Consider the following 24,523-nt stretch of genomic DNA (forward strand, 5'->3'; position numbering starts at 1 on the left):
CAAAACAAAACACGTGGTACACTAGGGACTGTACAATTGCAACTATAAACCTGTATTCTATTCAGATATGATGACTGTTGAATAGACACGCTGCAGCATCCTCCTGTCTCAGCTCAGGTGGGTCATTTTCACAACATTGATTGCTGTCCAAGGTGCTGATCCTGGAACCCTCCGGGGAGTCTGGAGCTTTCCAAGGTAACCGATCATGCTACTAGATGTGCTAGCTACTAGATGTGCTGCTACATGTGCTGCTATATGTGCTGCTAATGTCAAATGATATGTGATGACAGTTGTGATATGGCTGCTCTATCAGGATAATGAAACGAAGCAATGCTAGTCGGAGTTCCAGACTTGAATGAAGTCAAATACTACAGACTTCCAAATGTGATGTCCTGCCTCGCTTGCCGTAGGAATCACGGACAAACTGTGGACATGGTGGTAACGTTAGTCAGTTAGCCTGCTAGCCATTGCTTTTGGCTGTTTATTATCATGGTAAAATGTTCGATAATATGTAGTGATCTGTCTGTTGATGCAGGAGGATGTGGAGGGGATGTGGCTGAACAATGGGTACCGTTTTTGGGAGAAAGAGTCAATCTACGCGTGTAACGGAACAAGACAAAGCCATTTTGGTGAGCTGATAGCGGTGGGAGCAGCAGATTACTAGTCCCGTTACATTAGCACAAGGCTACTGTTAGCTTGCTGCACAGCGCTGCGGGCTGCTAGGCAACATGGAGTAATGCTAGTCTGTTTTTCTGTCATTCAGATTGAGACAGAAGTCCTCTGTTGGGACGTGTTGTCCGTCATCTGTGAAGGGAAAATATAACCCACTCTACATTACAATGTAGTACAAAACACTCGTGTTACTTTAACTGTTGGACACATTGTCAGATATGTGGTAATCCAACGTATTGCACATATATGCCGACAGTTTTTGTATTAATGAGTTCCCCCACTGGGGAGCTTTCTAATCTAATTCAGAATATAAGCAATTTCGTTACTTCATTACTTAAAAATACATCTGACTTTGTGTTGTTTTTTCCTCCAGCAATTGAAGCAGCAGAGAGATAAACTGAAGCAGTACCAAAAGAGAATCACCCTCCAGCTGGAGAAAGAGCGACTTCTGGCAAAGCAGTTGCTAAAAGATGGAAAGAAAGAGTAAGCATATCCCCATGTAGTCAGTAGTGTGTGACGGTAATTAGGAGTACTGTAGGTCGATTAAATAACAACAGTACACGCATGACATGCAGAACTTCACACAGAGGTGCAGATCTCGCCATGGGCTCAATGAAATCATCTATTTGATTCTGTATATATATTGTGGCAGCCGGAGGGGCAACCTCAGAGGAGAAGTGGTAGAGGGACGATATTGCCGGACATGGAGGCGGAGCCCCATGTCAGGGAGTGGAAAAGAGCGCCAAACCACCATCAGCCCAAACAAGCAACACCTGAGGAGGAGAGCCGAGGGAGCGACCACACCCTATCGGAGGAGGAGGAGGGGACTATAAAAGGGCCCCGGACACAGGAAACTAGGAGAGAGTAGGAGTGGAAAGAGACGGAGACACAGCAAACGCATTGGAGACAACTGGCTTACCCCTTGATCACCCTGGAACGTCTGACTACCCGCCCGGCTCCCGACCCCTGCCTGTACGACTACCCTGCTCCTGCCCGCGCCCTGGACCGTATGAGGAATACCCGTTGTGCACCGAACCGTGGAAGTGAACCCCGACCATCCCTCTGGAAAGCGGACAGTGTATTGTTGAGTGTCTATCCTACCCCTATCCACTCTCTATCTTCAGTAAAAACCTCACTTGCACCATTTATCTACCGACTGGTTGTGTTTATTGGTCCGTGTTGTCGTGAAACCCCCTTGCCACCCCGGGGGCTGTCACAATTTGGTGGAGAATGTGGGCACAGTCCGGTTCTGGCAACACTGACCGATAGACCGACCAACCCAGTAAGCATGGCCACCCCGGTGCCATTTCAAGAGCTGCTAGCGGGGCTAATCGCTAGCAACCAGGAAACCCAAAAACGCCACGAACAAGCCATGCAAGTACAAATGCAAATCCTCCAAGCACAGCAGCAACAACAATACCAACAGCAAGTACACATGGAGCAGTATATGGCGGTACAAACCGAACGCGCGGAGGCGATGCAAAGCGACATCGAGGGCCAGATACATCACCACCCTCGACTTGACTAAAGGCTACTGGCAAGTGGCAGTAGCCCCCGAAGACAGGGAAAAAACGGCCTTCACTACGCCCATGGGACTGTACCACTATAAGAGGCTGCCGTTCGGTCTCCACGGAGCCCCCCCCACGTACCAGAGACTGATGGACCAGGTACTACGTCCCCATCGAGAATACGCGGCAGCCTATCTGGACGACATCGTCGTGCACGGGGAGGAATGGGGGGCTCACCTCCAAAGACTGGAAGCCGTCCTGAAAGCTCTGCGAGGGGCGGGGCTGACAGCCAACCCCAAGAAATGTCGCCTCGGCCTCCGGGAAGCTGACTACCTGGGGTACACCATCGGCCGCGGCTGCGTCAAGCCCCAGGTAGGGAAAGTCGAGGCGATCCGGGAATGGCCCCGCCCCCGCACAAAGAAACAGGTACGAGCATTCATTGGGCTAGCTAGCTACTATCGACGGTTTGTTCCCCAGTTCTCTGCTCTTGCAGCACCCCTGACGGACCTAACAAAAAACCGGCTGCCAGATCGGATCGTATGGACGGCAGAGACCGAGGACGCCTTCGAGAAGCTGAAGGAAGTACTCTGTTCTGAACCAGTGCTGGTGACCCCGGACTTTACGCAACCATTGGTGGTACAGACAGATGCCTCCGAGACCGGGGTGGGTGCCGTCCTGTCCCAGCTGAGGGATGGAGAGGAGCACCCGATCACATACGTAAGCAGAAAATTATTACCGAGAGAAACGAGATACGCCACGGTCGAGAAGGAGTGTTTGGCCATCAAATGGGCTCTGGGGGAGTTGAAATATTATCTGCTGGGACGACACTTTACCCTGGTCACGGACCACGCCCCCCTGGTATGGATGTCCCGTTCAAAAGACAATAACGCCCGGGTCACACGCTGGTTTTTATCCCTTCAACCATATGCTTTCTCTGTTGTCCACAGATCCGGGGCCGCTCATGGAAACGCGGACGCCCTGTCTAGACGGGACGCCCTAGGTTCCTGGAGCAGTCCTCCCCCCAGGTCGGATTTAAGGGGGGGGGTATGTGGCAGCCGGAGGGGCAACCTCAGAGGAGAAGTGGTAGAGGGACGATATTGCCGGACATGGAGGCGGAGCCCCATGTCAGGGAGTGGAAAAGAGCGCCAAACCACCATCAGCCCAAACAAGCAACACCTGAGGAGGAGAGCCGAGGGAGCGACCACACCCTATCGGAGGAGGAGGAGGGGACTATAAAAGGGCCCCGGACACAGGAAACTAGGAGAGAGTAGGAGTGGAAAGAGACGGAGACACAGCAAACGCATTGGAGACAACTGGCTTACCCCTTGATCACCCTGGAACGTCTGACTACCCGCCCGGCTCCCGACCCCTGCCTGTACGACTACCCTGCTCCTGCCCGCGCCCTGGACCGTATGAGGAATACCCGTTGTGCACCGAACCGTGGAAGTGAACCCCGACCATCCCTCTGGAAAGCGGACAGTGTATTGTTGAGTGTCTATCCTACCCCTATCCACTCTCTATCTTCAGTAAAAACCTCACTTGCACCATTTATCTACCGACTGGTTGTGTTTATTGGTCCGTGTTGTCGTGAAACCCCCTTGCCACCCCGGGGGCTGTCACAATATATATATAACATGCTCTTTGCTGTATTATGTATTTTTTTTCTTTGTATTTGTTATTGCAGAAAAGCACTGCTGCTTCTTAAGAAAAAACGATATCAGGATCAGCTACTAGACAAGACTGAAAACCAGATATCCAACCTGGAGCGGATGGTAAGTTTTTGTGCCATTATGCTATTTGATGTCAGCGTGTTTTAAGTCACCAAGCCTCAGCCAATGTGTGTGTCAGATTTAAAGTTCATGCACTTGTTTTAAAGAGCAAGGCACATTTTTTTTAATGTGATGGAAAACATGAAGATAAAAAGTCAAATCTTCCAAGGTCTGCCTATTCATGTTCTGCAAAATGCAAGCTTTACCTGAGCTAGAAAAATCTGTATTTTTGGACATTTTTATGTTTTACATGCTAATATTTGTCAACAGGTTCAAGATATTGAGTTCATGCAAATTGAGATGACAGTCATCGAGGGACTTAAGGTTGGCAACGATTGTCTGAAGAGTATGCACGAGGTAGATATGCTTTCATGTTTCTTTCCTGCCTTTTGTGTTTAAAAATATGCCTTTTATGTGTGATTCATGTGATAACACCCCCTCCCTCAAGCTTTAGATATGTGAGAGTACACGTCAATAATGTCAAACGCTTTAACTGATAAACACACTTTATTCGATGTGATCCTTCAGGCGAGGATTGGGCAGCGGAGCAAGCTTGTGGTTTGTGTTAGCATGGCCGGTGCACATTGTTTGAAGATTAAGGGATTAAAAAGCAAAGCCTTGACTACAGCGGTGTGACTGCAGCACATCCTTGGATACAAGTGTACAGATCTTTGCCCTGGAAAATTCACAAGCCCACAATGTGAGGAAAACACTTTTCATCGCAAAACACTTTTCTTCTGTAATGTTGGATTTCCTTTCTTCTTGTTTTGTGACAGATCATGTCGGTTGAAGATGTGGAGAGAATCCTGGATGAGACCCAGGAATCAATTGACTATCAAAAGGTAAATGTCTGCTTGATGTCACAAAACGTCCACTGTGAGCTCACGGGAACACGTTTGGGCCATAACTCAAGAATTCATATGCCAATTATGAACATTTCATGCCAGTGTCTTAATAGAATAAAAATGATGACGAGATGACATTTTGGAAAGACATTGACGTAAACTGCAGCATGACTCATTGGCAGAGGCTACGTTTAGAGGCCGCAGACTGCTTTAATCTGGAACTCTCCTACACATTGTATATAGATAACTGTCCATGTTTATAGTACGTCAGCAGAAGAAAATCTGAGCTGTCCGTCACTGTGCTGTCGGCTAACACATTTATTCATTTTTTTTTTGCTCCTCCTGCAGCAAATAGATGAAATGCTGGCTGGAGCCCTGACGCAGGAGGACGAGGAGGCTGCATTAGCAGAGCTGGAAGCTATCACTCAGGTGGGTGTTGCGCTACATCTTTAACCTTTTACAAACACAGAGAATGTGTTTACACCCCCCCCCCCCCCCCTTTGGTATTTACAGTGAGACCTGGAGTAACTGCAGGCTTCAACTGTTTGCCACTTACTGTAGCGCTTCCTCTGGAGCAGTGGTGATGTTAAATCTGTGATTCAGAGTTAAGTCAAGTGCGGATTTCATACCCAGGCATGCTGGTGTTTTGACCAGCTGTGTACATTATCCGTCTCTCGAGGAGAGGAATAAGTGTAGCAAAGTTAGAGGCCACAAAATCATAATTTGTGTGTCATAACAGGCTGTATAATAGAAACAGTTGTGGATATGAATTTGGCTGATTGCTAATAATTAAAACCTCAGCAGATGTTTTCTCTTTTGTGATCTAATTATCTTTCCAAACGACACCCACTCTCAAAGCCTATCAAACGACACAAATGATTATGTCTCACACTTGAACACAGACGCAGACTCTAATTCTGAGTCTTCTCAATTTGACAAAAAGGCAGCAAGCAATGTAATATTCCTTTTAACAGTTTATCTACAAATGTTTTAGATGTTTGGGTTTAATAACGTGCCTCTATTTACACATGTGGCTTCAAATAGAACATTAAAAAGTACAGTGCTTAGTTGTATCAGGGACATTAAAGGAGAGGGTCAAGAAGTAAAAGATTCAGAATCCTGACGCTTGCATTGCCAAAACGTCAAGTTTTTTGGAAGTGAAAAACACATTTTCAGCGTGGCAAATAAACACTTTTGTGCCTTTCTTCGTCGGTCACTGTAACCTCCATTATTTCAACGTATACTGTTACTCTGTCCCATCTCATGTAACAGGGAGAAGATTTAGCACTTCCAGAAGTCCCCACTGAGCCGATACCAGAGGTCCCAGAGACGCATAAAGCTGAGACAGGTATACGGTTGTTTTTCTTATTTCACACCATGAAGCGTTCCTCACACACTTTTTGATATATTTGTACAGCAATTGATGCCAGGTTGATCTTATTTACTTCACTTTGACTTTCTTTTCTAGAGAGAAGAGAAGCAAAGGACAAGCCAGACAGAGAGATGTTAACAGCCTAGAGACAGAGTCAATTTGTACTGATGGTCACTCTGTTGATTTCACTCTTTCATCCTTAATTGTTAGTAGATGAAGGCGGGACCTGCACGCATCAGTGCTCCCCTGAAGTATCTACATAAAGGATTTGTATCAGCAAAGAAATGTCACATTGTAACTGTCATGGTTATGGTGTAACAGAATGAACGGACACATTTTTAGATGTTTTACACGTTGATTTCAGATGTTTTCCATATTAAATTGAGCTGTGGCCACAACATGAATTCTTTTGACTCGATATGTTGTTCACATTTTCATCTTGTGTGTCATAAGTTGTCCAGAAGGGGGCACCCTTTGCTAGTTTTCTTTTGACTCAACAGTTTACAAAACAGGTGTGTTCATTCGCATCCCATCAGCAAAGTGTGTGTGGTTATTGGCAGAAAGTAGAAAGCGCATGTTGCTGATATGTGGGAGATGTTTGACAAGAAAGCCAGTATAGTATTTACAATCCTACACTAAGTGGGCACTTAGACTTTAATTGGCATGTACAATGAAACTACACACAAAGTACCCGCTGTGAGAAAAACATCAGCTATGGTGTTACTGACTCACTTACAGACTTCTGCAACGCAATTGCATACATAAAGCTGTCTTTGTAAACATAGAGAAGAGAAACTTAATGGGGACAACTGTCATTTTTTTAGGTTGCTCAGATGACGGCAACAGTGTGCACAAAGGCTTTAATTGGCAGAGGCAGAGAACAACAAAATGCACCATGCTGCTGTGGACATGGAACACTGGGGACAGGATACATACTCTAAATCTGTATATTCTGTCTTTTTATTGCTGGATTGGTTTTTTAAAGCAGCCAATCTTTGTCAGAATGAAAACAAACGGGTTTGATTTGCTTCTTTGCTCTGACGACAACATGACAGGGTCCCTCCTGCAGTATTTAATCACCTTGTGCAGAGTTTGGCTGTAGGCAAATTGTTTTATATTAATGCAAATTTTAGAGAACTGTGTATTTTAAGCTCTTAACTAAATCAATAGGCAATTACATCGTAAATACTTTTTTCTTGGCCAAGAACTTTATTTAAATACATGTTTTTTTTTGCAGAGAAACAAATGTAAATCTGCATATTATAGCAATGATGGAGCTCAATTGGTACAGAAATATGGGGGGGGGGGGGGGGCGTGCACCAAATGTGCACTAACATAACATGGTGCTGCGTTCTGATACTGTTGGAAATATTGGGTTTATGGTTTGAACGAAGTGTACATGTGCTCTGGATCCATGTCAACATGGAATATACCAGCATATCATTCTCCTTATTTAATTAGTTAATGCAAGCCTTGACAATCGTTTTTTTCTAAATCACAGTAGCCTAATTTAGTTTTTTTTTATGAGATTACATTCCTGAATATCTCTATCACTCACTAGCGCAACGTGTAAGTATTGCTGTATTTTACACAACATTATGTAAAATGTTATTTTCTGTGCTTTTTGTGTTTTCACCGTATTTTGCACTTTATTTCTGCACGCTTTTACCGCGCGTCTGAACTGCGAAAAAAAACCAAACTGTCGCTGAGACCGTGAAGGCAGCAGCGGGCTGTCAGCTGAGCAGAGGGAAGGTGTGTTTTAGTTGGAGTGGGGTTTCGGGAGCGCAGTGTTATCTCCCTCTCACGGAGCGCGTCGCCTCGCCTATTTGATCAAACTCGCGTATTTATCCAGTCACCCCCCCCCCCCCCCCCCATTTTACGCGGATACATTGTTGAAGGAAAGAACCGTTTATGGTCCTGGCTGAAGATTCCACGATGTCTCGCACCGACGAGGTTCACCGCATGACGGAAAATGTCTATAAGGTAAGATTCAACTTATGAGTAAAGTTTTGAGTTCCGTTTAATAATAAGATTCCAGCTGTGAGACACCGTGTATTTCCACCATGAATGACACCTATGCATTTACTGACCAAGACGCATTCAGAGCCTTGTCGTTTAAATTGTTTTAACGATAATCTATTTAGGGAGAGGCGCCGTAGCTCATTTGGTTGATTTTTTTTGTTTTTTTGGGGGGGGGGGGGGGGATTAGTCTTCCACCTCCACACATTTGTCATCGAAACCAGGTTTGCTAATTAGGGCAACACCTCTCTGCTAAAAAAAAGCCCCCGTGCGTACCAAACCAAACTCATTCATTCTTTTCCTACATGTTGGCCTATTTTATTCCTATACTCCACCGAACGTTACTGCTCTGATAATAGGCTATTCCTAAAAAACCAGTGGGTTTCTATAGCTTTTAGCTTTCAGGCCGAAATGGGGACGGATTGCATTCCAGAAGTGAGTTTTTGAAGGAGAAGAAAAGGTTGGGCTGATTTGTTGCAACAAGTAAACATTTGCCCCAAAGGAGTTTCAACATTCAAACCTGTTCTGCCTAAAAACCCGTGAGAACTGCATGCAGTGGTAAGCCTCAGCACTGGGAAAACATATTCAAGTATGTTTTTTATTATTTGATCATTTTGTCTATAAAATGGCAGAAAACAGTAAAAAAATTAATTATTTTATTTATATTATTATTATTATTATCAGATCCCCAAATGTTTTAATTAGCAATGCCGTAAAAGGAAGAGAACCAGCTAATCTAGGGATTTGTCATGTATGAATACTTGATACGTGATTGAAATATTAAATTGACTATGGAAGTTGTTGACGTTTAACTGTTCGCTGAACATCTGATCAATTAATCGACAAATCATTTCAGCAGTATAGTTGCCATGTAAATCTTTAAAAGTCCGGACTTTGGTTCATTACGCCATGTTTCAGCACGGCAGGAATGACAGCAAAAGTCCAGGTTATGAGGGCTCCACACCTCAGTGTCTTGTGATAATCTCATGTTTCTGTTTTGATTGGAGCTTCACTGATACCGGAGGAAGTCTCTTTCAATATTTTCTCACTCGCACAACAAACCTTAAATGGTACTTTAGTTTGAACTGCCCCCATCCAGCTGTAGTTCAGCTTAACAGAAGGCCAAGGATGGGTAGAGGGTAGCTGTTCATCCTCCTGCAGGGAATAGACTTACATCAGTAAGGAGGTCGGGTGAGCCAAGAGTGACCGACTGCTGCTTCTTTTAGAGCCAACAAGGGAAGCAAATGTTTCAGGCTATTTCTGCCCAGGATTGGTCAAACAACCTACAGTGTATCCTTCTTTTTCATTGTGAATTGTGTGCCCATGCTCTGTCGGGTTTTGTCCAAGTATTTACACCTACTAATGTGGGCAAATCAACATGGACACGCTGTAGGTGTCTGGGTCCCGAACCCTCGTAGATGGTCTTGCTCATTCAAGCACAAGCCCAGCAGTGGGGCTCTCTCTCTGGGGGTGAAAGCACCGTGTCAGCCAAGAACGCTGATTGGTGGCAGAGTGGAGAGACGCAGACCTTCTTCCACACTGGGGATCTGAACTTGTGTCAAAAGCTCGGAGCTCACAAGAGTGTCATCTATAGTCGCTGCCTATTTGGCGTTCCTCGTGCTTTCTTCACCAACGTTGCAGCGTAAAAGCTAGTTTCTTTAGTGTCCTGTAATATTGAAAGAGATGGATTCAATTAGACTCTCAACATATCTCAGTGATGATACACATCAGTGTTTCACTGCATGTTTTTAGGTGCTTATAGCCTCAAAACCGCACTTGTTTTATTTTAAAGTGATGCTGTTTTATTATAGATGTAGGTGGGAATCGGCTGGTTTTGTCAATGACGTTTGCTGCCATTGAAGTGCAGACTGTCACCTTTAGTTTCATGGGCTTGTCGGCCACATTGAGGGAATGGTAGAGCTGCAAGACATCTGACAGTATGCTGAAAGTTTACCCGAGTTCACCCTGTCATTAGTGGCACAGACAGCAGGGCACAATGATCGGGTATTTCTTAACAAAGTGCAGAGTGAGACTCTATATTGGTGCCCCCCCCCCCCCTAAAGTCATGTTCAGAGTGTTATACCTTTGACTCTTTGTGGCTTTGTTCTATTTTTATAATGCCGTTGCTAAATGTTTGCAACGATGATTAAACATGGAGAGTCATGAGTCTCCAACTGTTGGACAAACTCTTAACAGCCAGTCACTTACCTCTAACTTTGGGGGGGCAGACACATGGCACTTCCATAACGCTGGCTGCCCACTGTGTCCATTTCTCTCCACGTTACGAGTTTGAAAGCGTCAGTGGACAGCAATTGTTTTCGTATGCAAACGGACCTCTCCTGAGGGAGAGGAGATCTAAAAAAGTACGGCATGGCTGCAAAGTCACTGCGGCTGGGCAGATACTGAGTAATCGCAGAGGAGGAGAGGAGGGTAACTGCACCGCTGTGACTCATGTTAGCCCAGTGAGTTGAGAGTGTTTGTTTAACAGGGCTGGGACTGTAAGCATGGCGAGGGTGAGACTGGAGATTCAGCATCTCCCGGTGAGTGTTGCTCCTTAAAGGCCAGAGGCACTCCTAAATTTTCTTTACTTTATGGTAATCAACCGGGGAGTCAACCCTGTGAAACCCAGCAATCCGAAAGTGATCCTCTGTGACTCACTTCAATTCTCCTCCCTCACATAGACGGTTCCAGACGTGGCGAATGGCATCTAGTCATTCCCGCGCTGACGGGGGGAGACGGATACTTAAGACTGACACGTGTGTGTGTGTGTGTGTGTGTGTGTGTGTGTGTGTGTGTGTGCACCACAGTCATCTCCACCAGCTGGCCTTGTTGCTGGGTGTCTTGGAGAGACGGTGTCCGGGTCAAGCCCCATAACATGCCGATTGATGAAGTCTGAGCGCAGTGTGGGGGGGGCCACAGGCACATACTGAAGTGAACAAACAGATTAATCAGACTAGAGGCCAAAGAAGAATGGGACTGTGTATTAAATCAGTTTATAATGAGGCCTTTTAATCGCTACTTATAACGTTTAACCCTCAAGGTAGCACGGAAGCGAGCCGGTTGAACACACCCTTTTAGCGCGAGATAACTTTTACTTATGTTTAATTAGAGTCTTCGTCATGGAAGCTTTGTGTGTGTGTTGCAGGTTTTGAACACACCCTTGCAGGTAAGGGAGTACAAGGGTGTGTCTCGTCTCCTGCAGCCCGCGGGACAATGCTCGTTTTCCCATTCTGCAACCACTCCCTAATTGTCAACAGTGGACGCCATTTTCTCAAATGGCTGTTATGAGGAAAGGCAAAATCGTGGTTTGACGTCAAGCGTGATACTTGATACACTCCGGTTAGAGGATCTTCATTGTGTGACGAGTGCGATACTGCTGCAGTATAGGCTGCTTGATCTGGATCGGAACCGCAGTTTTTCCTGCCTAAAAGACATGCGGTTATATAAGAGGTTCCTCTCTCAGTTAAAATATTGTGGTGACATTCGCGACACTCGATTGAATCATATTCTGATAATGGTAAGAGGACTAACGGTTCCACCTCAATCTCATGTGGGAGATCTGAACAGGTGGTCTCTTAGCAACAACGTGCCATTATTCTTATGCGTTTCTGTCGTATCATTGTGCTGAAAGACGTGCAGTAAAGCGAAGGGCTGGAGAAGGCGAGTGAGAGGGAGGAAGAGCAAAGGATTTTTTTCTTTCGGAGTTAAAAGAGATGTTGTAATAGACGGGAAATGCTTCATGAAAGGCCCACAAGGGCTTCAGTGTAAACCAGCCCTGTCTGATGTGTACACGGTGCTGTGTGGTCCTGCATTAGGAAGCTGTCTAGAGGCACCCGAATGATGACGCCATCATCACGTTATTTACCTTTTTTTTTTTCTTCTTGCAGTATATCCCATCAGGCACCACTTCCCCCTATACTATGCAATTTAATGGAGTTTCAAATGACTTCAGCTCCTGAACATCTGCCTCCAGAATATAGTGTTTCAACAAGTTTGTGCCTGCCGGTGCCATGGGCCTTGAAAAGATTGCATTAGGCACTGCAGGAGATATCATAACATTCATTGCCTGTGGAACAGCAGATTTGTTCCCTGTGCCTTTAGACTGCGATGCAGAGAGAGGACTATTGCTCCACACACCCACCTTCTCTGCACGTCCGGGGGTGGATGGTTTAGAGACATTCTCTCTTTTCTTTTACTCATCACTGCTTTTTCCAAGGACTGAGACTGGAGATGCTCGGTGCTAAAATCCAAGGCTACACTGAATTGACTGCAAAAGGGGGCTTCATAGCTGACAGAACAGGTTCCTTCAAAGTCATCTCGTAAAGATAGGATGAAACGGTGTTGTCCATGTTGGCGACATCAAATCATCTGTAAGGGAACCTTCCGTTAATGTGTCCATCGTCCCAAAATGTTACTTATCTGTCACAAAAAAACCCGGCGTGCATGAGAATGGACTTCGCTTTATAGAGTGCATTAGAATGCTTATTGTGGGGGTAGAAGAGAGGAGATGAAGAGAAGGAAACATGGATGGAGAGATTCCAAATCCTTGTTGAAATAGTCCCTAATTACTGTCGAGGGTGAAGCTGTAATTACACGGACCGAAAGAGACACACAGAAGCAGTGACAGAACATCTCAGTAAGTGCTGCGGCAGTGGACAATGGCCTTACATTTATGGGTCATGGACTGCAGTTAACGTGCCTGTGGCTAGTGTGACTTTATGCCTCTGTGGCAGATGCTACTACTTTCAGTCGCATTGGCCACACTCCACCCACTTAGGCACTGAGACCCAGACCAGTCATGCTATTGTGCAGAAAGTAGGAAATTCGGCTTGCATACCCACATGGTTTGAATGTTCCTTTTGGTTATAAGACATTTGGACACACAGCGAGACATTACGATTGGGGTGTAAAGTGACGAATGCAACAGACACTCACTAGTAGGGCATTCCCTGGACTTTTTTTTTTTTAGTGTATTTGTTAAAATCATCATCATTTAGATTATGTTCTTGCTTGTCACTGTGGGACACTTCACTAGGAGACATGCATGTTCTTTGGGTTTACATCTGTCAAGCACTAGATACATGGTGTTCTGTCCATGTAGGGCTGTGTTGAAATCTGAACGTGGCAAGGAGGAGGTCAGCAGTGGCACCCTCGCGCAATGCATCCATAATTCATAAACAGCCCTCCTGAAAGCTGCCATGCAAAATGTGAATTTGCAGATATCCTCTTCATCTGACCATGAAGCAACCCACACTCAAATGAAGTCCGTCATTCTACAACGTGTTATTTTTCCTTTGATGGTCATTTGAAGAAACGACGATCTCTGCTGCTGTCAGTTTATTACCTTTCGAGTCTTTCATAATTCATTGGAAGAATATTTTTTGGGGGGATTTCACAGTTTTTCCTCCACCAAAATGAACGAGTGTTTTGCTGGTCAAAGAACTAAAGCTTGCAAATACGTCTGGGTCTTGGTTGCTGTGGTAACCAGGGCCTGTGTTGGGTTAGGCTGTCGAGTAGGCTGAGTAGAGGGGGAGGGGGGGTCACACTGGCTGCAGATGACGGCAAAGCAAACAAACGCAGTAAATAGTTGGTCTCTGGCAAGCAAATGATTTGTTTTGCGTTGGCAGAGGATTAAAGGTGGGGAGTGGACAAAGAGTTTTTGCTTCTCCACCTGAGGCCCCTTGTTGATGACTTTTAGGTCATCAAGCCTCATGTGTGACTAAATCTAACATTGGTAAAAAGCCTCTTATGTTTCTGTTATGTTTTTGTTTGTGACTAACATTTGCCAAAGTGTAAGGATATCATTTTATTTGCAAGGTGGGAGGCACTGACAGTAGAGTCCTTATATACTTGTCTTGGATCTCTTCAAGATTCTGCTGGGTCACGAGTTTTTCATGTGACTTCTGTAGCTACAACCCATGATTGGATAATTGGTCACTAATGACCTGCAATAGCTAGCAATAGAACACACACACACCGTTTCATCATTGTTGGAATGCTGTTAAGCATTCCAACTATTGTTATCCTGTTTCTTTATTGTTGGAATGCTGTTAAGCATTCCAACTATTGTTATCCTGTTTCTTTATTCCACTATTTCTTCCGTCCCCCGTTTCGTCGCAACGCTTCTTCTTCTTCATTTTTTAAGCTACAGAAACCGTTCAACTATCAAAATGTTCAGCTCCTTCAGCTCATCTCTGCTATGACTTTTTCTATTTCTAACCTTTAAACTTTTTGAATTATTAAGCTTTTTGCAACTTTTTTTTGAATGGGTTTCTATGGAGAAGATTTTCAAATCCTTCAAAAACTTCAAAACCTTCTTCAACTTTCAAATCCTTCAACTTCCTCATACTTTCAGCAACAGACACCATTGCAACTTTCAAATGTTGAGAAAACCCTCAACTATTGCCAACATGATTCAGCTTTTTGATATCTTTTTAACTTTTTGAACTGCAGCAATTTAAATTTTATGATTTTTCAGCCCTTTTCTGACTTTATAATGGGTGTGTATTGCGCAGCTTAGAGTGCGTGATGTCACCGCTAGAGTGAAGAGCAGCTTGAGATTCTTGTGAAAAAAACATTTGTTTTGCCACTGTGTCCACAATCTTCACTCTTCATGCATAATTTCTGGATGTAGAAGTAGCTAATATTGTCCTTGTCATAGAAAAATTACTGTGGAATCCCACAGATTTCCACATTTGACACAGAAGCCGTTAATTGAGAGGAAAACCAACTTTCTGCTCCATAGAGACCAATGTTAAATTTAGCTTCAAAAACATCTTCCACAGAAAACGGTACCCCATTTCTAGATCGCCAGTTAAGCCACATTTTTAACACTACAGACACAATTTGTTGTGTATGTAGCTGTTACGTGTTGCATCTCGGCCAATCAGACATGAGTATTCTGATAAGTTTCCTGATTCGAGTGACATTTACACACACCGCGACACAAGAGGGAGAGGTGAGGAAAGACATGGCAGAGCAGGACAACAGTCATGTAAGCTGTAAAAGATAAAACATCAGACAATCTCCAAATGAGAAAGTTTGCCAGAGATATCAGAGCCTCTCTCTCGCTCTCGCTCTCTGCCTCTCTCTCTCACAAATTCTTTCTTCTCTCTCTCTCACAAATTCTTTCTCTCTCTCTTGCTCTCTCTCTCACAAATTCTTTCTTCTCTCTCTCTCTCTTGCTCTCTCTCACAAATTCTTTCTTCTCTCTCTCTCTCTCTCTTGCTCTCTCTCTCACAAATTCTTTCTTCTCTCTCTCTCTCTTGCTCTCTCTCTCACAAATTCTTTCTTCTCTCTCTCTCTCTTGCTCTCTCTCTCACAAATTCTTTCTTCTCTCTCTCTCTTGCTCTCTCTCTCACAAATTCTTTCTTCTCTCTCTCTCACAAATTCTTTCTTCTCTCTCTCTTGCTCTCTCTCTCACAAATTCTTTCTTCTCTCTCTCGCTCACAAATTCTTTCTTCTCTCGCTCACAAATTCTTCTCTCTCGCTCTCACTAATTCTTTCTTCTCTCTCTCTCTCTCTCTCCCTCCATCTATGTTTCTCTCTCATACAGTCATTCAGGTCTTAGCGACTTTTAGAGGACCCCCCCCACACACACCCCATTTCAAAATAAAAGCCCCAAAGAGTGAATTCTAATTGAAATGTTTGTGATGAAGCCAGGCATTTAATAACCTCTGTTTATGTGTGTCAGACATTATGATTATGTCTCCTCTCCCCCACCCAGCACCACCCTTTCAAAATAAAAGCCCCATGGATTAACTGTATTTTACCATAAATTTTACCATAAATAGTATCACTACCACTACTGCTATTACTACCACTACTATTATTACTTATACCACAACTGCTAATACTGCTATTCCTGCTACTACCAGTACTACTACTACTACAGCTATTAGTACGACTGCTACTAGTACTACTGCTACTTCAAAAACTGACTTTACTATTACTACGACTACTTATTATACTACTACCACTGTTCTGTAAAATACTACGACCACTACTACAGCTATTACTACGACTACTGATACTACTACTTCTACTACTTCTTCTAATTACTAATACTTCGACTTCAACTTCTACTACTACTGCTACTACAAATATCACTCCTGCTACAACTAGTACTTATTCAAATGCTACTGATACTGCTAATAATACTTCTCCTACAACTTCTACTACTACTACTACAACAAATATCACTACCACTGGAATTCTTTTAAGCTACAGAAACCGTTCGAAGATCAAAATGTTCAGCTCTTTCAGGAGAAGGGTGATGTAACTTCATATTTGTAATCTTTCAACTTTTCGAATTAATAAGCTTTTTGCAATTTTTTTAAAAATTGGATATCTATTTTCAGCAATGTTTTTGAGATTCATTTCAGCTTTCAGCATTCCAACGGATTTTCAGCAGGAAATGCATTTTCTAGTTGTTTTTAACATAAGAACAAGCGCTGGAACTTGAGCTGTTTTTGCAGCATCAACAAACAAAGCATTGCCTGGCACTTTGTGACGTTAGGAGAACGTGTATGGGTCTGTGTTTGACATGACTGATGTGCGATAATGTACTCGGTACTCTTCCGTAACAAAAGAACACGAGAGCTGCTCTGGAACAGCACCGTCTTCTTTCAGCCCACGATGCTAAGAAGTTTGCTCTCCTCAATACAACTTGGAAAGGACACAAATATTCACGTGGTATTCTTGGACTTGCTGTTCGCTATGGGTTCTGCTGAAAGCACATGCTGTGACTACTGCAGTAGGCTTTAGGTATGCAAGAAGAAGTACACACTTCTGTACTGGCAGTTGGCTCTGAAATAAGGATGTGACGGTGTGTGTGTTGTCTCTGAGGTGTGTCCTTAAGAAAGTGCTCTGACTTGTCTTTGCACTTTCCGGCAATATGTAATCGAATTTTTTACAAGCGTTCGCTGTCTTTCCAATACAGCAAGTCTGCCAGTCTCAGTTATGACAGCAGGAGGGATATATTTTAACAATGTGAACAATTTGTGAGAAAATGTGACTGGCCTTGGTACTAAATGAATTCATTGGAGAATGAAGAACCCAAAATGACAGAAGTGAACCAGACTGACCCTGGACAAATTACCCACGCCTACTCCGCTAACTGTCTGCTTTTTCAATACAGTTGATACATCTTACACTATATGCAGTAATATCTATATTTCATAGTTTAATATATATTGAATAACTTCTACGATCAGTTGTTGGGAGCTTTTTTTTCTGCTCTCTGACCTTTTTTTTTAATGCCGCATTTAAATCAGAATCACAGAAAATCTTAACTGTCCTTGTTATGTATTTTCCATTGTTGAATTGTTCCTGCTTGTATTTTATAATACTGATATTTCCGGCCTGCTCATGAAGGCAGCATGATGTATTTTTGACACAAGTGATCAGAGTACAATGACTGCAACTGAAGTAAAACAGGAAGAGGTTGGCTGTTTGAGATGTGGTTTAACACCCCAACCACATACTGTACACTCGTCTGTATGGAGTACGCTAGCCTACTGCAGATAACTCAAAATAAATTGCACTGAAGATTTAGTTTTTGCCAAGAATTTCGGAACCACCTGACCTACACATTGCAAATCTATTGCTCTGCACCTACCGCACTAACGTGCACACCCACAGCTTTCCCGAGGCAAAACTAAGTGGCATTGGTTTTAACTTTATTTAATTGTAGTTCATTTTGTGTGCGTATACTTGCATGTTGCAAAGTACATTTTTAAAACTAGAAACTCTTACTCTGCCTTGCTGTGTTTTATTTTCAGTAAACAATCCACAAGTGATTCCACGAGCTTTATAATTTAGCTTCACGTAATGATATCAAAACATGATATGGTACAATTAGCAATTTTCTCTTTCGACGCTATGTTCAAGCCTAGTTTAGCGTGTGGACATCTGCAACACAGGGTTCCCCTCGGGAAACTACTTAGCCGAGGTGATGAGACCAACCAGATCCGGTCGTGTCGCTTCCTGGTCTGTCCAATCAGACGGGAGATTACACAGCAACCTGACTATTTTCTCTTGGCACAGTAATTGGTTCATGCTAAATGTCTCCGCTATCATCCAGATGATTGAGACGCATCATAAACCCCCACTGCTTCTTATTAGGGAAGACAAGACTGTTTGTGGGGTTGTCATAACTACATCCGCACATGATGCTCTTTCTTTACATTCCTCTGGATTACATCATTAGGCTCGGCCTAATGTCGCCACATTACGTGCCCCTACAGTTCTCACGAATACAATAATTGGTGGCTGCAGTGCTCAGCTGATCCTGGGCATCATCAGGTCCGCGTCTGGTTGCCATGTAGAAGAGTGGCTGAGGAGGAAGGAGCGATGGGAAGGCGTGAAGGAACAGATGATCATGACTGCATCCTGGCATCTGATTGCGTGTGATTTCCCCCTGATTCTAATCAGCTGGTGTTGCTTTGAAATTAGCCCCTTTGCATGTCATTACTGGGTGTGTGTGTGTGTGTGTGTGTGTGTGTGTGTGACAGAACAGAATGAGAAAAGATGGATGAATATCCCATCATTTGAATCGACAATCCATTTCCCACACACTGGCCTTGTTTGCTACTTCCACGCCAAGGATAAATTCACATTATTCGTGTGTTTTCTCTTATTTGCAGCCTTTATGCTTGTGCTACCGAGTTCTCCAGTTTCTTCCCGTCTTATTTTATTCATTTTGTAGGAGACGGTTCTCTGCCCTCCTTTTAATTGTCTGCTTTATGATTTTTGGCCTGAGTGCTGATAATGAATTAATTTGGTCCTCGTGTAGGCAGCCGCAATATGGACAAGCTTCTCTGTCCCTGCAAAGGAAAGAATTACACTTCAGCCGTGACAGTTATTTCATTACTTCTTTCAGGGAAAGATGATACAGAGGAGTGTTTCAATGGGAAGGGATGTAAAGTACATGATTACATAGACGCATTTGCTCTTAATTTATGAAATATTCCATCCTCGCAATTTTCTCGCTCTCGCTCTTTCGCGCTCTCTGTCGCACACTGTCAAGTGCCTCCTGGCCCCATTTCCCAATTAACCACCAGAATTAGGGTAACGATGTAGTACAAGAGAACTTGAATGACAAATTTAGCAACAATGGGAAGAAAGAACCTACCTCACTGTACTTTTCCGTCTTCTCTTCCCTTCCCCTTAGCTGCATGTCGCTGCAAACGTATCTTATATAATCGTTCTATCCGTGGCTAATCATTTAAACGCCTTATGTTCCATTACTGCATGCGTTTTCTGTCTATTCAGTGGCAGTGGGTCAGCGCGTGTGTTTGTGTGAGAAAGGTGGCCGGGCTTGTGTCTGCTACCTTTGTCCCCCTCAGTGGGAGAGTGTGCCGCAATGATGCTGCACAGGGGCCATGCTTTGTTATGTAACCCACCCACAAGTTTGAAACACCACCACTCTTTTTATTATAAAGCCTTGTATTCATGTGGGTGTGTGCACGAGTACACGCTGATGCATAAATGATGCGTGTGTGTGCGATTTGCACACATTCATGTGACCTTATCCTCATTTATGGGATGCACTCTACATGGGAATGAGGCAGCGCGAAGAAACATTTAGGTATTAACATTTCTCCAGCGAGGTCCTGAGGGATGTTAGTCTTTCATCTTCCCAGAGGCAGCGAGAGCGGGGATACCTTTTTTATTTTTTATTTTTTAAAGCAGCGCTGTGTGTGCTTGAAGATGGGATTCTCCCTAATTATGCTCCTAGTCTTCCAGTATATTAGACTAGCTGACCCAGATGGTAAAGACAGGGAGCTGATTTAAACAGGAGTTGCTATTAGAGTAGCTTATAAAGCTCATTAAAGCATCTTTGTGGTAGCTGGGGGATGAGTTCATGTGAAAGAATAAGATGACACGGTGCCCTCTGTAGAAGGTAATCAGCTGTGTATTTGAGTGCTCTCTTTTTCTTTTTTTTGAGGACATCGCTTCCTTCAGGAACAAATGTTTTTAAAAGAAGTTTCTCTCTACAGTCTCCTGAAAGCTGCTGAACCGGTGCACAGAGTCCATTGCGCCCGAGGGCTATAGGGCCAGTTAACAGACAGGAACTCAACAGAGTTCAGCCAGCCAATATTCACGGGGACCTGCAGTGCACCTGTCTGTTTGCTCACTTTTGTTACTCATTTACACTTTTAGCCGCAATGACCAGAATTTAAAAGGGTGTTCAAATATTTTATACACAATTTTCACCAGTTAGGATGCTTCTGGAAAACTATAGAAACTATTAGAGCTGCAACAATTCAAATATTTAGTTGATCAAGATAGAAAATAATCAGCAACTATTTTCACAATCGATTCATCCTATTTTTTTTTCAAGCTAAAATGCTAAATATTTGCTAATTCCAGCTTCTTAAATGCGGGATTTTATGTTTTGTTTTGTGGCATACAAAAGTAAACAGAATATATTTTAGTGTTGACTGTCAAAATAAAATAAGCTACCTGAGACTTAAGACAAAACATCTGATCAGTTAAATCGATCAAACAATTGGGAGATTAATCAATACTTAAAATAATCGTTTGTTGCAGCCCTAGAAAAATCTGTAGTAATACTTTGACACAAATGTTTGCGTGATGATCAGCACAAGTGAACCGATTTCATTCAAACTATTTACAATAGGTAAGGCCACATCCTTGACAGATGTCATTGGTGGTGACTGCATCTTTTCCAGATGCAAGCACAGTCATGGAGAGTAGTAGTACAATAGTTACTGTTGGTAATCACGGTATCAGTGGTTTATGTGTGACTCGCTGGTATTTCTACTGTAGGTGGGTCGCGCTGCACTCGAGCCACTTGCAAAAATGCTGATGTCTGACTGAAGATGAGAGGCTTCTGATTTTCAGAATGAGCTGCGGGATTGTTTGAGGTTGACACTGGTGGTGGCGCCTTGCCATATTATTCTGCCACAGTGTGAATCCAGCCTAGAAGGAGATTATGAAGTGTATTGATGGCTTGTGTGTCGAGACTGCTGCTGCGGCGATGTTGCGGCCGTCTCTCTGTCCCCTGGCTTTTCCTGACTGGCTGACTGGGGACCGGCTAATTGGAGGAAGCACAGGGAGAGGTAGAGGAAACAATGATGGTGGGAGATGGCAGGCATCATGCATTCTCCGCATTTACCGACTCTGCCCTCAGTTTAGTGTGACACTGCATCTCTGCAGTAACGGCGCGTGTTACTGCTGCCATGACAAAAACAATCTGCTTGGTTTCTAGATTGTTTCTTATCACAGGATACTTGCATTATATCAAGATATACAATGTTATAGCTGTAATTTTAATTCTAAATGCTGATTCCTTATGGCCATGTCTGTAGAATCTACAATTCTCTGTTCACTAGCAACCACAATGACTCTTGGTGTCAGTCATCTATCATGCTGAAAGGTAACGCGCATCCCTGTCGATTTAGTCCCGCGAGTATCCATCCCACTCCTCCGCCACCATCCTCAACCCCTGCCTCGTCCCACCTGGACTATTCCTCACCGTAAGAGGGCAGAATGTGGGTGGAGGAAGCCGTTCCTGCCCTCATCAACAACAAGACAGCCACTTAGTGTGTCCAAAGATTCTGTCGGTGCCTATATCTGCCTCTGTGCGAGACAGATTCTGTGCAGCTGAAGGAGGTTTGTGTATGTCAGAGAGAGAGATAGAGGGGCAGGGAGTGATAGTGAATGAATAGAGCAAGGTGCAAGTCTTTCTTCTCTGCCCTTGACCCCGCTCTGTTGATAAGTGAAACCTGTACCTCCCATTCATCTCTTGTTTTCTCTTTCAGACCATCATGGAGCAGTTCAACCCCTGCTTACGGAACTTTGTTGCCATGGGGAAGAACTATGAGAAGGCTCTTGCCAGTAAGTCCTTTTTTCTCTTTTATTTTCTCCATGCTCCCTTTTTTGCCGCAGGTTTGGGCAGATGGCCAAGCCAGCACTCTCTTTGTCTCTTTCTCGTGTGTATGTATGTGTCTATCTAGCTATCTATCTATCTAGTGCTCGTGGACTCTGACGAATACAAGATGCCTCTAATCTGATGCAGAAGTGAGGATACCTCTCTGTTAGCAGTCAAATTCACAAAAGATGTATGTTTGTTTCACCCTAAACACTTACAGCGGTGCATCATGCTTTTTGAGATTTTTGAAAATGTCCCTCAACCCTAACACAAGGCTAACTCCCCTCAGTCCAGCTAATCCAGCAATTAGTGCGTCCCCCCCCCCCCCCCCCCGTTTTAAAGCCTGTGTCTTTCGCCTTCTTTCCACCTGACACACACACAATAACTAATCCTGGCCTTGGTATAGGTAGGAGACAGACTGGCTGAGCCATTAAAGACACACTTTGCAGAATTGGCTCGACCCAAGCGACTAAGAGGCTCTGCTTTGCGGGGGCAGGGGGATGGGAGGACACACTTCCACCCATATGGTGCAATCACTGAAATTAGTCAGCATCAGAAATTCCGAAAGGGCTCCATGGGGTAGGCTTGCTAGATCTGGATATGGACACGGTTCCAGGTTTTCTAACGCGCCAGTGAGTCGCTAGTTCTGACAGCGTTTGGTAAGTGTAAAAGCAACAGATGCATACAACTGAGTGACTCCAACTGCCTACGGAACACAGCCTGGAACGTATTCTAAAAGTCCCCCAACAGCATGATGGGGGATGACGCAAGTACAGGAAATGATCGTTGTCCTGATTAAGGATGTGGTTCTTCCACCTCTTCTCCTGAGTGATTGATCAGTAGCTCTGAGATGAGCCCCTCCCCTATCAATTGTCTGTCTGCCTTACAATCAGAGATCCGATAATCCTCATATATATATATATATATATATATATATATATATATATACACATACATACACATATATACACGCACACACACACACACTCGCCCTCGCTGCTGCAGCAGCGTTGGGCAAGAAGATAGAGTCTGCTGCTTGCGTGTACAGACACACATTCACGCACACTCTCCACATCAAGGCAAGCAGTGGGGTGTGTTTGGCATAATGAAGGTGAAATCAGCTGCGATGCTCTGGAGGCTCTGCTCTCAGTTCTCAGGTGTCGCCCCCCCCCTCAGCAAGAGAGGAAGGCGGAAACGCACGCCGCCTCCTGCCGTTGACTCAGCTGTAATTGGGATTATCATTAGCATATGTGCCTCAGCCTCGGAGCAGAGCCGCGAGGCTTCCAGCCTGGGAGACTTCCTCTATCGCAGGGCTGCTAGGATTAGCCTGCCCCTGCCAGGCTATTGTTGTAAATGTGTATGTGTCTTTCACCTGGCAGCTGTCTGCAGGCACGGGGCCCCCATCTGTCACCTGGACCGCTGTTGAAGTCTCCTCTAAAAGCGGCGTCCATTCATCACTGGAGATGGGCCGATTGGCAGGCTGTATGGCAGTCGGGCAGGAGTCACTGGAAGCTGACTCTGCCCTGTGTGACCTTTTTATTGGCCAGCACAGCAGCAGTTGAAATAATAGGGACTGGAGTGGATATTGATCTGGACAACCAGGAGTACTCTTGATCTGTGTTTAGGCGGTGGGAGAGAAGAGGCGATATGGCTGCTGATTAGGTTAGCCGTAACCTCACTGATTGACACAGAGCAGAGGTCAAGCATTTTATGCGTGTGCACACGTCTGCACATCTGTGCATACATGTGACCTCTTGTTCTACTTGACCCGTGGACTCTCCCACTGTAAAAAGGGATTTTTTATTTCAGCAAATAGGTAGCCCCATTAGATTTTAAAAGCCTTTAGAGTTGCATTACTACACATTCCATCAACGCCAGAGGGAAAGACTCCTTTCCCCCCCAACAAACAAAAAAAAGATGCTGCAGTTTGGGCCACAATACAGCATCCAGCAGCAGGTGGAAGCTTTGTCAATACAGGTCTCCTCGTCACTGTGTCAACCTGCTGTCCAGTGTTCAGACATATTGACAAAAGAAGACTCGATGGAAGGAGGAGAAGGCAACTGTTGGTTATCAGCATGTGGTTAACACCGTGAAATTACTATTCACTTGGAGACACAGCTATTGGCTGGTAAATATTGCTTTTTGTAGTCAGTTTGGTCATAGATCAAGAGACCAAGTATGAACAATGGGCCAAAATGTACTCGAACGCATGACATCATAAAGTTAAACGCACATAACAAAGCTGATTGGCTCACTGTAATGTGTGTTGGTGTCGGGGGTTCCAGTCCTCTGGAAATTGTAGAAACTGAGTTTTGTGCAGCATTCAGGCGTCGCTGACTGTGAAGTGTAGGGGGAATATACTTGGTGCCAAAGCCCTCTAAATATTCAAATTGCTCACATGCGCTTTGTGCCGATAATAAACCAACTTTCCTTCTCAT

The 24,523-nt window shown here is 44.2% G+C and overlaps 2 protein-coding genes across 11 annotated transcripts in view; both read left to right on the top strand.

Moving 5' to 3' along the window:
• The first annotated feature begins 442 nt into the window (after positions 1 to 442).
• LOC306787530 (charged multivesicular body protein 6-like) lies at positions 443 to 6,535 on the top strand. 3 transcript variants are annotated; one of them, XM_079282694.1, is made up of 10 exons: positions 528 to 629; positions 764 to 895; positions 1,046 to 1,155; positions 3,128 to 3,666; positions 3,865 to 3,952; positions 4,220 to 4,306; positions 4,726 to 4,791; positions 5,143 to 5,223; positions 6,067 to 6,142; positions 6,263 to 6,535. In XM_079282694.1, the coding sequence occupies exons 4-10, from the start codon at positions 3,593 to 3,595 to the stop codon at positions 6,310 to 6,312; spliced, it is 522 nt and encodes a 173-aa protein (XP_079138820.1). In that variant the 5' UTR covers positions 528 to 629; positions 764 to 895; positions 1,046 to 1,155; positions 3,128 to 3,592; the 3' UTR covers positions 6,313 to 6,535. The 3 variants fall into 3 exon arrangements, with proteins under 3 accessions (XP_079138819.1, XP_079138820.1, XP_079138821.1); XM_079282695.1 differs by lacking the exon at positions 764 to 895 and having other exon boundaries at positions 613 to 629; XM_079282693.1 differs by lacking the exons at positions 764 to 895; positions 3,128 to 3,666 and having other exon boundaries at positions 443 to 629; positions 6,263 to 6,533.
• Positions 6,536 to 8,040: 1,505 nt separating this feature from the next.
• LOC306787107 (BAR/IMD domain-containing adapter protein 2-like) overlaps positions 8,041 to 24,523 on the top strand; it is a 47,768-nt gene continuing 31,285 nt past the window's right edge. For 6 of the 8 annotated variants that reach the window (XM_079282140.1, XM_079282137.1, XM_079282141.1 and 3 more), the window contains exons 1-2: positions 8,041 to 8,149; positions 21,976 to 22,051. In XM_079282140.1, the coding sequence (XP_079138266.1) occupies positions 8,078 to 8,149; positions 21,976 to 22,051 (148 nt within the window). In that variant the 5' untranslated portion in view covers positions 8,041 to 8,077. The remainder of the gene's footprint in view (positions 8,150 to 21,975; positions 22,052 to 24,523) is intronic. The other 2 variants (XM_079282142.1, XM_079282143.1) reach the window with 1 other exon arrangement.

This window comes from Melanostigma gelatinosum (genome assembly GCF_949748355.1).
Source record: "Melanostigma gelatinosum genome assembly, chromosome: 13".
Classification (NCBI taxonomy): Eukaryota; Metazoa; Chordata; class Actinopteri; order Perciformes; family Zoarcidae; genus Melanostigma; species Melanostigma gelatinosum.